General features: G+C 45.7%; 1 protein-coding gene across 1 annotated transcript in view; it reads left to right on the forward strand.

Annotated features, from left to right (window-relative positions):
* Nucleotides 1–15,000, forward strand: part of LOC145401022 (protein slit-like) — a 435,058-nt gene that overhangs the window by 322,334 nt on the left and 97,724 nt on the right. Inside the window, exon 4 of the mRNA XM_080273394.1 lies at nt 1,909–1,980. Within this exon, the coding sequence (XP_080129520.1) occupies nt 1,909–1,980 (72 nt within the window). The remainder of the gene's footprint in view (nt 1–1,908; nt 1,981–15,000) is intronic.

The following is a 15,000-nucleotide window of genomic DNA, read 5'->3' on the forward strand; positions in this document are numbered from 1 at the left end:
TACCGTGTTACTGCTTTACACACAACCACTTTTTACGTCTCTTTTTTTCTCTCTCACTCTCTCTTTTTTCTCTCTTTCCTCCGGGTTCATTGTGGAGGCGGAGGTAAGGAGTGATCATCCCTTTTTCTGCCCTTTGTGCCCTTTTTACTAACTCCCTTTTTTTTTTCCTCCCTTTTGTTTATTTCCTTTTCTTATTGGTCTTGTGTCTAAAAATTTCCCTGGAATTGTCAGGTGTTTTTATGTAATCTTTTTATTCCGGATTTTGTTGTGGGGAAAAAAAAAAAAAGAGGATTATATTTTGTTTAAAAAGGATATCTGTGGGTGAAAGAGTTGAATATGTCTGTCTAGCTACATACCACTCTTTCTGTCAGTCTGTTTATCTATCTGTCTCTCTGTCATTCTGTCTGTCTCTCTGTCTGTTGATCTATTTGTCTGTCTGTCTATCAGTTTATCTATCTCCTTTCCTTCCACAGGTGTTGATTCTCCATCCCTTAATCCTCTCATCCCTCCCTCTCCCCCCTCCCTCCATCCCTCCTTCTCTCTCTCCCTCCCTCCATCTCTCTCTTCCTCGAACTCTTCTTCACCATCTGCGTCTTGGCTCTCTCTCTCTCTCTCTCTCTCTCTCTCTCGTTATGTATATCTATATATTTTTCTTATTTTTTAGAAAGATTTTTCTTTAACTATCTGTCTGTCCATCTATCTATCTGTCTGTCTGTTTGCCTGTCTCTCTGTCTGCCTATTTGTTTGTCTGTCTGTCTATCTAAATATCTATCCATCTCTATCCCTTTTGTATTCTTTAATCAGGTGCTTCTCTCTCTCTCTCTCTCTCTCTCTCTCTCTCTCTCTCTCTCAAATCCGCTGGGTAATGCCTCGTAATAATCCCATAGACTGATAAGGACGTAAATCCCCTTTGCCCCTTGAGGATTAGCAACCTTAAGGAGATTATGGAGAAGATGTCTTGAGGGGTGACTTGGGAATTTCTAGTGTCTGGTGTGTGTGTGTGTGTGTGTGAGAGAGAGAGAGAGAGAGAGAGAGAGAGAGAGAGAGAGAGAGAGGTAGGATAATAAAACCTGTAGTGACTATCAGAGGCATTGTTGGTCTTGTCATGTAGGGAGAAGGAGCGTGAGGATGGGGTGGAATCTCTCAATAGGCAATGGGTTAATGATGTGATTCCTGCTAACTGCCCTTATTGTTAGTAGGGTGGTGGTGGTGGTGGTAATGGGGGTGATTGTAAATGGGGATAATGGGGGTGATTGTGGTAACGGATGGATTGGGTAATGACTGTGTAAATAAGGGAGGAATATTAACCCAGTCCTTTATGTTGTGTCCGAATCTAGCATAGGGTTGATGGTTCGTTCCCTGAGGCCCAGTAGTCCTCCTGCGTGACACACACTTTCACCTGCCGCCATTACAGGGGTCGGCCTCATTTAAACAAAAATAAAATAGTCCTTTTGTGGTCAGAACAGAGTACGTGTGGTGTCCTGTCCCCTCTCAGCTGGGTATGACTTCTTATCGGTAACCATATATGTGTCATGCTGCCCTACAGGATTGTGTGTGTGTGTGTGTGTGTGTGTGTGTGTGTGTGTTAATTATTGCCAGGAAGGAAAATAACATGCACAACACAACCCCAATGTTCACATCATTACGGAACACTGAGACTCACCCCAGCGGATGTGAAAATGAAATAAGAGTTTATAACGCTATATATATATATATATATATATATATATATATATATATATATATATATATATATATATATATGCTCACCTTTCGTGTGGTGTGTGAGTGTACGAATATAATACTAAGTTACTGTAATACATAAACTAAAATACTTGTATTGGTTGAGCGTATAACAGTGAATAACAGCAATACCTATACTGACCTGGTTGTGGTGTGTTATTGCAGACGCCTGGACAACAACCAGCTGCAACACCTGCCTGACAACCTCTTCACTAACTGCCCTGCACTCTACAAACTGTGAGTAACAATATCTATCCGTTTTTCAACTTCCTTTATCACTCATTCACTCTTCTTTATTTATAATCTAATCATATTCATTAAATTATTTGTGTTCCATCCTTTATTCGATCAGTCATTCATTCACTCCGGTACTGTATTAATTCATTTGCTCTTATATTTATTCTTCATTCATTCACATTAGTTACAAACTCGTATTTAATTAAGTACTCTTTCAGTAACTTTAATTTTCAGTCACCAGTATTCATCATTCATTCATTCATTTACTAATCATCATTCATCTGGCTCTTCACTTGGTTACTCATAATCATTTATATTTCATTCATATATTCCACTGGCCTTTTTCATTCATTACACCCGCACCCGCGGAGCTAGATCGGTGTTATGTTTTAATCGACGTGTGTGTGTGTGTGTGTGTGTGTGTGTGTGTGTGAGAGAGAGAGAGAGAGAGAGAGAGAGAGAGAGAAACAAAAACAAAAACATAACTAAAAAAAATATATTTCATGCGATTTTAACCATACTTGGTGGAACGGTTGAGGGCGCTCCAGTAACGAAATTTATTACTTTTTCTGGAGCAGTAGGTCAAAGGTCAAAGTCAGAAAAAGTTCAAAAACCAAGGTCACAAGACAAGGTCAATACAAACTACTTCCCTATCCCCTAAAGGAAGGATGGTGGACTGCAGGAGGGAGGCTTCATCCTGCAGTCCACAGGGTTCACATACAGAAAATCTGGGATTGCAACAATTACTACTACTACTACTTCTGCTACTACTACTACTACTAATACTACTACTACTACTACTGCTACTACTACTACTACTACTACTTTAACAACTTTGATGATAAAAACACGTAATCGTACTGAAGGGGTGTTCGTTTGTCTTATCATTAACTCCTTTCTTTTCGCAGTTCATCCCTTCTCTTCCCTTACCTCCTCTCCCCCAAACCTCCCCTTCTCCCTGTCTTCCCTTCCCCTCCCCTCCCCTCCCATCATCCCTTTTCCTCCCTTTCCTTCTTTACTCTCCCCTCTTTCTTTCTTTCCTTCTCCCCCACTCCTCCCCTCTTTATCTCTTTCCTTCTTTCACCTCATTTCTTCTCTTCTCTTTTTCTCTCCTCACTACCCTCTCCTTCTCTTCCTTTCCGTACCCCTTCCTCTGTCTCTCGCTTCCCTCCTCTTCCCCGTCCCTCCCCCTCCCCCTCGCCCTCCCCCACCCATTCTCTATTGCTCGATAACAGATTGCATTTCCTTGACTTAACATTGGAGACATCTGATACACACACACACACACACACACACACACACACACACACACACACACACACACACACACACACACACACACACACACACACACACACACACACACACACACACACACACACACACGCACTTTTTTTTCATTTTACTGGGCATCATCAGTCGGTACACACACACATTCACATACACACATAAACACACAAGCGGGGAAGGCGATATACACACACACACATGTACATTAATGGAGAGAGAGAGAGAGGGGGGGGGATTGGTATGATTCATTGATTAGGGCAGGACGGCTGGAAATAAAGGAAAGAAGGAAGAAGGAAAGGAAGGAAGAACGGAGGGAAGGAAGAAAGGATAAGGGATGGGAGAAGCAGGAACACAGGTGACGAGATAGTGATGTGGATGGGTGTGTGTATTATTGGTGGATTTGGTGTGGGTGTGGGTGTTGTGGGGGAGAGGATTCATGTGTTGATGGGTACGTATAGGTGTGGATGAGTATGGGTGGGTGTAGATGGGTGTGTGGGAATGGGGTAGTGAGGTGGATAGTGGTGTGGGTGATGATGTGGGTAATGTAGCAGTGGTGGGGAGGGTGAGAGTAGATGGTGAATGTGGTGCAGGTGGATGTGGGTGGGTGGGGGCCTGTAGTGTGGGTGTGGTGTGGGTGTATCTGTTGGGACGATAGGATATATAGGAGTAGGTTGGTAATAAAAAGTGTGGGTGGGACATGAGTGATACCTTGTGTGGGCAGATGTGGGTGTAAGAAGAAAGGCATAGATGTGGGTGGGAATTTTTGGTGTGGGTGTGGGTGTGGGTGTGGATGTGGCTGTGGGTGGGGATGTGGATGTGGGTGGGAGAACAGTGGTGTGGGCGGCCTGAGTCAGCACCACAGAGCATGTTTTTTTGCCCACCCTCGCTGACAGAATGATACAAGGGCTGACAGCGGGCCCAAACACAGATCCTCTCCCGCCCACACCCACACACACCCACACCGCCCACATTGTCCGTACACAGCCTATCTCCCGCCCACACCTACACCCACACTGCTAACCCTGTCCATACGCAGCCTGTCTCCCGCCCATAACCCGCCCACACCCACACCTACATTCGATTCTTAACACCAGAATGACACAAAGGTTAACGGTGGGTATGTAATAAATAAATAAAATAATTTGAGTTTACGCCAGGTATCCCCGAAGGGCTAAGGCGTTGCCCCTGGGTAGAGGACTTGGACTGGAGTGTGTAGCATTTTATGACCGGATGCCCTTCCTGATGTCTACCAATGACCTTTGGGTGGATTCGATCCTCCGACCCTTCGGTCAGAGCGGAGCGCTCTAACCCACTGAGCCAAGGCTACAAAGGTTAACAGTGGGTCCATACAACATCTCTTCCCCCACCCACACTTACACCCACACCCACATCCACACCCACACCACATTATTTCTTCATTCCTACACTCCGACATCCCTCCCACCCACCACCTACACCTGCGTCTTCTTCTCCACGCCCACATTATCACCTGTGTTTTATTTTTTGTCCTGAGATCATGCGTGTCAGCCATATATTATGCTTTGCCTTAATCGTTTTGTCCCAACATATCCATAGTCGGATTTATGGCGTTCGTCTGTACCCTCACCCACTCTCACACTCACAACTATCTCACACCTACACTCACACTTGGATGCCACACTCATCTTCACCCACACTGACAGCCACACCTTCACCCAAACTCATACATATATTTGTACTAACACTCATACTGTTCCCTTCACACTTAAACCTACACCCCTGACCTACACTAGCTCCCACATCCGCACCCACACTCACACTCATATTCACATTCACACCTACACACAACCACACCTGCTGCCACAGCCACACCACATCCATATCACTTACATTTGCACCCATACTCACATCCATACTCATTATCATCACTGTTATCCAGACCTCCACCCAACCACACCTACAGTATACCCACAGACACATCGCATCCACATCCTTATTTATACAGGTTTTTGTATTCACACCCACATCCCTATACCCATATATCACTTTCTTACCCACACCCACACCCATACCCACATCCGTACCTATATTTTCACTTATACCCACACCCACATCCGTACTTGTATCTCCACTCTTATCCACACCCACCCTACACTCACACCCACACCTATATATCCACTCTTATCCACACCAACACCCACATCAACTCCCCATCCTGTTGCCTGAAGGTTGTGTGATATTTCTTTCTTGGGGCAAATATTTTCCATCCTTATTAAGCAGGGCGGGGGAAGCATCCACGCCCATACGCTTGGCCCGCCTTCACCCGTACCCACACCCGCATCCGTACTTACATCCACACTCGCACCCACACCCACATCCACATCCATAACCACTTATTACCCATATATATTCACTCGTACGTACACCCACATTTATTTATCTTTTTACTCAGTTCCACCCAACCACATCATCCCCCTCATCCACATCCACACCCACAGCCATGCTCACGGCCACCCATACCCCTGGCTGTCCCTCAATCTTACCCACACCCTCACTCATACTCATACCCGCATCCACATTCCTACCCATATTTTCACTCTGACACATTTATTCACTTACACTCCTGCACAACCTCATCCATACCACCCATAGTCAGCCGTCTCCCACACCCACGGTCATACCCACACCCATACCCATGTTTACACACACACACACACACACACACACACACACACACACACACACACACACACACACACTTGTCCACTTCCTCACTCACACCCAAACCCTTCCACACCGCTCGCTGGTGCAGTGGTAACGTTCTCGCTTGCCAACTGGTGGACGGGAGTTCGCGCCTCGCTCAGGTTGCGAAAAGTTTCACTGACGAAGTGGGTGGTTACTGTCCCCCTTGAGCAAGGGGACGGGTGTGTGAAGGTCACAGCCTTGCCCTTAGATCGGACTATATGAGCTCTCAGCTCCCTTCCGGGAGGGTAAAAGCTGACGATCACGACCATCAAGTGATCCTGACCGACTCGGTGAATTACACACGTCTCTACCCACACCTACCATCTACAACCGTGCTGTGCCCACACATCTCAAACCACAGGCACATGCAGCTACATTCACAAGCCCACCCTACAGACCATACCCACTCACATCAAAGACCCATACCCGAATTTCTCACTACCCACACCACCCTTCCACGTCCATCCTCTACCCACACCCACATACTGGAGTTGTGACCCACGCCCTATGTAATTGGTACACCTGCCCTCACCTCCTGACCCCTCACGCCCACACCTGCTGTCTCCCTCCCTCCCACACCCACACCTCACCACTTAGGCCAGTGTCCCTGGCCCGCCCATACGCCCACACTTGGGCAGTTCCGCTTTCCTTTCCCAAATACCGTGTAAGACATCCGGTGATACCAGCCCTGCTATTGAGGTGGCTCGTTTGTGTGACAGGTTGTTGCTACTGAGAGGATTTTATATTTCAGGGTGATTTAACTCTAGGCTTCCAAGAAATAAATAAATAAAAAAATATAGAGATAGATAGATAGATAGATACAGTAGAGAGATAGATAGACATAGATAGACAGATAGATAATGATTGCATAGTTTGTTTTTTGGTGTTCATGAATAAGAAAGTTAATGATGAGTGAAGTATTTAATTCTGACAGCCTTTAAAGTTATAATTGTTATCTAATGTAATTTTGTTCAGTTTGTAGCAAAATTATGAGTAGCTTATAGTTGAGTGTGGTGTTAATTGAGTACAAGGAACGTAGCTTATAGTTGAGTGTGGTGTTAATTGAGTACAAGGAAGGTTTTGGTGTTTATCCTGTACACCCCAGTGGTATAGGAAGTAAGAAGTATTGGCTGCCTTGAGACACGTTCTAGATTTTGCTGTACAGTATATTCCCACACGCCCCCTCCCTTGCACCGTATCCCACACCTCCCCCAGCACACTCACCCACCCCTCACACCTCCACCTACTCGTACCTCCCCCTCCTGGTCCTCACATACCTTCACTCCCCAGAATACCCCCACCTCCTCTCAGTTCTCAGCACGTATCCTCATTTACCTTACTTTCACTCCATACCTTCACCCATACTCCATCCCTTTGCACATATCCACACCTTCCCCCATTGTCCGCGTACCCTCACCCCACATATACCCATACCTTCCTCCCTCCTTCCCTCCCTCCCTCCTCTTCTTTCTTTTTTTCTTCCATCCTTCCTTCTTTTTGTCTGTCCATCTGTCCGTCCTTCTTTTTTCCTCCCTTCTTTCTCTCCTCCCCTCCTTTCTTTCTTCCATTATCTCTTTCTTCTTTCCATCGTTCCTTCTTCCCCTCCTCCCTTCCTTGTTTCCATCCTCCCATCCTTCTTTCCTTCCTTCCTTCTTTCCTTTCTTCCTTCCATCCATCCATCCATCCATCCATCCATCCATCCTTCCTTCCTTCCTTCCTTCCTTACTCCTTTCCATCCATCCTCCCTTCCTTCCTTCCTTACATGTCCATACCTGGCCCACTCCTGTCCGGCTCTACACACCTGTTGCTGGCAGGTGTGCTGGGGATGAGGCGGGATTATTGGGGGAGAGGTAAGTCACTGTTGAGGGAGTGGGGGTAGGTAGGCTGGGAGGTAAGTAGGCAGGAAGGGAGGGTAAGTAGGAGGTAAGTAAGAGGTAAGTAGGCAGGAAAGGATCGTAAGTAGATGGTAAGTAGGCAGGAAGGGTAAGTAGAGAGGTACGTAGGTAGGGAGGGAGGCAAGGAGGGGGTAGGTAAGGAAGAGAAAGGGAGATGGGAGGGGTTGGTTGGAAGAATGGGAGGCAGGGAGAGTGAAGGAAAGGAGAAAAGAAATTTGGATAAAAGAAGGAAGGAGGAGGGAGCAAGAGAGGGAGGGAGAGGTGGAAGGAAAGAGAGGAGAAAGAGTGGAAGTGAATGAAGGAAGGGAGACGAGAGGGAAGGGAAAGAGGGAAGAAGAAAGGAAAAAATAAAGGGAAGGGAAAGAGGCAAGAAATACAAGTGGGGAAGGATGGAGAAAAGGAATGAACGAGGAAGAAAATAAGTGAGGAGAGGGAAGTGAGGAAAAAGGGAAAGGTATAAAGTTCTCCTTGCTTGCTTGCTTGCTTGCTTGCTTGCTTGCTTGCTTGCTTGCTTCCTTCCTTCCTTCCTTCCTTCCTTCCATCCCAATCATGCAGAGATAATATAATCGCTATTTTCCAGTAATTAATGTGCATTGCTTTGCGGAAAAATGGAAGGAAGGGAAGGAAAGAAGGAAGGAAGGAAGGAAGAAAGGAAGGAAGGAAGAAGTAAGGGAGACAGGAAGTGATGGAAGGAATTATAGGAGGGAAGAATGGGGAAAAAAGAGATGAAAGAAGAAAGGAAAGGAAGTGGGAACGGAGGAAAGAAGAGAGGGAAAAATGACAAGAAGACGAAGTGGAGAGAGAGAGAGAGAGAGAGAGAGAGAGAGAGAGAGAGAGAGAGAGAGAGAGTAGATATGTCTGGAAAAGAATAATGAGTATGTGTGTGTGTGTGTGTGTGTGTGTGTGTGTGTGTGTGTGTGTGTGTGTGTGTGTGGGCGTAAAGGGGGGTGGGGTTAACCATGTAGAACACACTGGGTGATGGAGAGGGAGTCAAACTGTACATTGCTGGTGGAGGGAAGGCGTCTCTCCATCTCTCCCTCCTTCCCTTCATCTCTCCTTCCTTCCCTCCGTCTCTTCTTCCTTCTCTCTATCTCTCCTTCCATCTCTCCTTCCTTCTTCATCTCTCCTTCCTTCTTTCCATCTCTCCTTCTTTCTCTCTGTCTCTCCTTCCTTCTCTCCATCTCTTCTTACTTCTCTCCATCTCTCTTTCTCTCTCTCCATCTCTCCTTCCTGCTCTCCTACCTTTTCTCTTCATACCTGATTTTTCTTTCTCTCCCGCTGTGCTTCCTTATCTATGCATTTTCCTCATTTTCTACTCTCTCTCTCTCTCTCTCTCTCTCTCTTCCCTCCTTTTTTCTTCCTTCCTCCCTTCCCTCCTTCCATCCTCTCCTCTGTACTCCAGCATTTCCTATAATTCTCTTATCACTTCATCTATTAATGTCTAGCCACACCCTCCTGTCCTCAACTCTCCTTCTTCCCTCCTTCCCTCCTTCCTTCCTTCTTTCCCTTCCTCCATCCTTTTCTTCTTCCTGCTTTACTGCTTGTTATCCTACCTACTTCCTTCATTTCTTTTTTCATTCCTCTCTTTCTTTTCTACTTCCTTCCTTATTGCTAATCTTTCTCATTCCTGCGTTCCTTTCTTCCTCCCTTCCTTCCTTCCTCCCTTCCTTCATCCATTCATTCATTCATTCATTTTTATTCTCCTTTCTCTCGCTCCTTTTTTCCATCCCCTCTGTCCGTCGCTGCTTCTTGTCATTCTCCCTACATGTCTCAGTTTCCATCGCCCTGCCAGCCTCCCTGTCTTCCTTCCTTCCTTTTTACCCCCTTCCTTCTCTCCCTACCTCTTCCTCCCTCCCTTACTACATAGCAGTGTCCTTACATCTCTGTCTCCTTACATCCCTGCCTGTCTCTCAGCCTTTCCTTCTCACTCCCTATCTCCCTACTTTCCTCCCTGCCTCTCCCTATCTCCCTGCCTCCCTGCCTGTCTGTCTGCTTAAGGGCGTGTCCGGACAAGTAGGTCCTGCCTTACCCTAATACAGCTGAGGTAAGGGTCCCTGCCTGCCTCGCCCTGTGTTGAGGTAGGCAGGCAGTTAGGGGTGAGGCAGAGAGAGAGATAAAGAGAGAGAGAGAGAGAGAGAGAGATCAGGGTAAACCGTTCCTCTTAATTAACAACTTACCTATGCATAGCCTACCTTCTTAACCTTTATATTGTATCTGTTCGCCTTCCTTCCCACCTACCTACTTACCTACCTACCTATCTACCTACCTATCTACCTGCCTGCCTCCCTGCCTGCCTACCTACCTACCTACCTACCTACCCACCCACCCACCCACCCACCCACCTTACCTACCTACCGCCCTACCTACCTACCTATCTACCTACCTACCTACCTACCCACCTACCTACCTACCTACCTGCGTAAGTACATACATACCAATACTCGTACCCGTATGTACCAATTAATATTACCAGGTATTCAATCTCTGTCTAGCTTTCTCTGCCTCCATTTCCCTCTTCTAACCTACCTACCTACCTACCTACCTACCTACCTACCTACCAACAGTTCCTGCCAGCCTCCCTACACAATAATTACGTACGTACCAAAACACCTGTTCGTATGTAACATGTAATATTACCGGGAATTAATCTCAGTCTAGCTCTCCCTCTCTCCTTGCCTACCTCCCTTTCTACCAGCCTACCTCTCTACATACCTCCCTACCTACTTACCTACTTACTTACCTACCTACTTACCTGCTGTACCTACCAACCTATATGCATATTATTCGATTATCTGACAAACTCTCTTCATACCAGTTTACATGAACAAATATTTCTCTGTCTCTGTCTCTGTCTCTGTCTGTCTGTCTGTCTCTGTCTGTCTGTCTGTCTGTCTGTCTGTCTCTCTCTCTCTCTCTCTCTCTCTCTCTCTCTCATAATCTCCTCTCCATCAACTTTATCCTTCTATTTCAATCCTCCATCTCTTCCTCCTCCTTCCTCACCACTTATTCGTCAGTTCTCTTCCTCCTTCTTCTCCAGCCCCTAATCGTGTGTTCCTCCACGTCCTCATCATCCATACACACTTTGCTTATCCACTCATTCACTCGCCACATCTATCCACCTTCCTCCTGGCCTTCCACCCCGCCTCCCACCCTCACACTGACTCATACGTACACACTTTTCATCACGCTATTTATATCTGTTCTCTCAGCTCGATAGATAATGCTTGAATTTGTCCTATCCTGCTTTCCAACTCCATTTATTTAACCCCATATTTACTTATCTGTCTACCTGCCAGAGTGCCTTCTTACCTATATACGTACCTACCTACCTACTGTACCTATCTACCCGCCTACTTACTTGCCCTATACTTACTTACCTACATACCATAATGTCTGTCCACCTGCCTACCTATCTACCTGCCTACCTACCTACCTACCTACCTACTTCAGATCCACGGTTCATATCAAAATACTCATCTGTGTGTAACCAATTAATATTACTAGGTGATTTTCTTTCTCCTTCCTACCTCCCTCCTACCTACCTACCTCCCTCCCTCCTACCTACGTACGAACGTACGTACCTGCCTACCTACCTACCTACCTCCTTCCCTACCTCTGTCCTTCCCTCCCATATATGGGGAGAAGATGGAAGGAAGAAGGAACAGTCAATAACCATGCTAATGATTGGATGTGTGTGTGTTTGGTATGTGTGTGTGTGTGTGTGTGTGTGTGTGTGTGTGTGTGTGTGTTTGTTTTGTGTAAATGAACAGAATGTGGGTATGGCGTGCTTGTGTTTGATCAGCTTATAGTGTGTGTGTGTGTGTGTGTGTGTGTGTGTACAATGTATGCTTGTGTACGTAAGATTTATGTGTATATTTAGTGTGTGTGTATGTGCATATTTTATCTCCAGCCTCAGTCCTTCCCTCCCCCCCTACCCCTTCCACTCTACCTTCCTTCCTCACTCCCTCCTTCCCTTCCTTCCTACCTCCCTCCCTTTCCTCCAGCTGCCCCTCCCTTCGCTTGATCCTCCCCTCTCCCCTCCCCTTCGTTTCTCTCAACATCATCCTCTCTCTCTCCTTTTCTCATTCCTTCCACCGTCCTCTCTCTCTCTCTCTCTCTCTCTCTCTCTCTCTCTCGGAAAGGTAAGTGGGGTGCGGAAGTGATTAATATGCAAATGAGATGGGGAGGTGGAGGCTGATCTCTTCTCAATACCTCAACGGGAGAGAGAAGGGGAGGGGAGGGAGAGAGGGAGGAGGTAGAGAGGAGGAGAAGGAGAGAAGGAGAGGGAGAAGAAGGGAGGTGGACTGAAGGATGGAGAGAGGAAAGGGGTGAAGAATTTGGTGTTGATATGAAACTGAAGGAACGGAAGGGAGAGGGAAAAGGAATAAAATGGGATGGAGACAGTAGAAGGGGAGGGGGAGGGAAGGAGGGAGGAAAAGGTAGTAGGAGAGAAGGAAAGAAGAGAGAGGAAGGAGGGAAGGAGAAAGGGAGGGCAGAAATAGAGAGTAAGGGAGGTGGAGAGGGAAGGGAGAAGAATGAGAAGGGGGAGGGAGGGAGAGATAGAGTGAGGAGGTAAATGAGGGAGTTACTGAGTAAGGGAGGGAGGGATATAGAATGAGGGAGGTAAAAAGAGGGTGAAAGGGAGTGACGGAAGAAGGGAGACAGAGGGTAGGAGGAAGAGAGGTTTGGTTGATGGAGGGGGGGGGGAGACAAAGTAAGGGAATAGAGGGAGGGAGATAAAGTGATGAAGGGAGAGAGTGAGGGAGGGAGGGGTATAAAGGGAGATAAAGTGAGGGAGGGAATATAAGGGAGACAGAGTAGGGGTGACAGGGAGGGAGAGTATTAGGATGGAAGGGAGCTCAAGGGATCAGGTAGACAGACGAGGGTAGGGTGTGACTCTCTCTCTCTCTCTCTCTCTCTCTCAGCTGAATAAAATCGTCTGGAGGCAGCAAGAATTAAGAAAGACTTCGTGGTACGGAAGAGGTTAAGAAAGTTTAATTACTCTCCCCCCCCAAAAAATATATATATATATATATATATATATATATATATATATATATATATATATTGCTCACAAAATTTAGGGGAACGTGTGTGTGTGTGTGTGTGTGTGTGTGTGTGTGTGTGTGTGTGTGTGTGTGTGTGTGTGTACAAATTTAGACTGGATGCGATAATGCACAACCGTCTTAGTTACGGTGAATAGACGTCGTTGAAGGGATTGTTGCTTGTGTGTTGATTGTTGTTTGTGTGAGGCTTTGTGTGTGTGTGTGTGTGTGTGTGTGTGTGTGTGTGTGTGTGTGTGTGTGTGTCACTCTTTAACCCCTCCATTGCTACTGGTGAACCCAAGGATTATATTTACACTGACATCAGACGATTTTGTTGGCTTGAAAGAAATCTTGTTAAACTAAGATTTTATTCATATTCGTCTCTCGCTCCACATCATCAGGTCGGCCTTCGCGCTTGATCCGCCTCGTTTAGCATTATGGAGTCCTAACTTTGCACCACTAAGACGGCTTCCGCGCTTGATCTCTGCGCCTTCCTTCTAAATAATATCGAGGTGTAGCCTATCCCTCGTGGGTCCCCGTCGACTCCTAATTTAGCTCCGCATTATCCAGACGGCTTCCGCGCTTGGTCTTCATGCCTCTCAATTTCCAGATGATATTAAGATAGACGTGGGCCCCCAATAACTCCTTCTTTAGCTCTTTATTATCAAAACAACTTCGAGACTTCATTTTTGTAATTTATATGTGAATTTGTAAAGGACTACCCACCGACTCTTCATGCAATTCTCCGCATCATCATTCCAGCTTCCGCGCTTGATTGTACCTCCACATGCCCTCACGTGATACATAAACATGAATTCCTCAAGTACTTCCTAGTTTTTTCTTTGGTAATTCTCACCATCATCAAGAAAACATGCACAGTTGCTTATACTCACACTTATTCTTGTGTATTTTTGTGGTAAGCGTGGACCCCAACAAGAGGAGAGAGAGAAAAGGAGAAGCAGGAGGGTAAAAAGGGACATCATTAAGGTGCATAGCTTAGCAAAAACACGGGACAATAATATTTAAAAAATTCAAACACCTGAGCAGAAAGAAAAAGGAAAAACGAAAATGAGAATCCCCAAAAGGAGTAAGAAAATAAAGAAAAGGTCAGAATAAAGAGGAAAAACGAAAAACACTATACACAAACCCAAACACTTCAAAATTATACACGTCACTAAGAACAGAAAAAAAAAACAATAATTCCCCTCATCACCATCATCTCCATAGCAACCATCCACGCCAGCATCACCCCTATAATTTCCACGCCCTATCTAATTCAATATAGCCTCAGAATTATAGAGATCCAAGGAGGTATAATGGAGAGATGATATATAATGAAGGAGAGACTAGTAATTTTGCAGAGCTCGTATATGTAAATTTTCTGTCCTGACCTTCCCCTCCCTCCTACACTCTTTTTTGTGTTTCTCCTTTTTTGTTTTTTTCGTTTGATTTAGTCTGGGATCTTCTGAGTTCTCTCTCTCTCTCTCTCTCTCTCTCTCTCTCTCCACACTCGTCATCCATTTATCAATAATCATCAGTAATTGAAGATATTTATAAAGAGTTATTTTCTTTCTCCTCTTTTAATATATATTGGTGATCAAAATTACCAAATGGAATGTTATTAGTTCGACATTTTCCTTGTGTGTGTGTGTGTGTGTGTGTGTGTGTGTGTGTGTGTGTCGGAAGGAGTACAGTTACAATTATGAGAATGACCCAGACCACACACACACACACACACACACACACACACACACACACACACACACACACACACACACACACACACACACACACACACACACACACACCTTGAGGAGCAAGAGAAGAAATATGTAGGCTACTCCTACCCCCGTGTTCCCAGCGTGGCAGAAAATCTAGTGAGGAGGTGAGTTAGGAATCAGAAGAGAGGAGGGGGGATGAGTACATAATCCATCCTTTCTCCATAATTTCTTGTCATCCTAACGCCAGGCGATTTTATTCATCTGCCTATCTCGTACGAAGGGGGTTATCAGTAGGACGGACCAATAAAAGCTTGTGATAATTGTTGAAAGAAGAAATTGCTAACT

Source organism: Coenobita brevimanus, chromosome 54, assembly GCF_032717465.1.
Source record: "Coenobita brevimanus isolate Jiangsu-jjx chromosome 54, ASM3271746v2, whole genome shotgun sequence".
NCBI classification, from domain to species: Eukaryota; Metazoa; Arthropoda; class Malacostraca; order Decapoda; family Coenobitidae; genus Coenobita; species Coenobita brevimanus.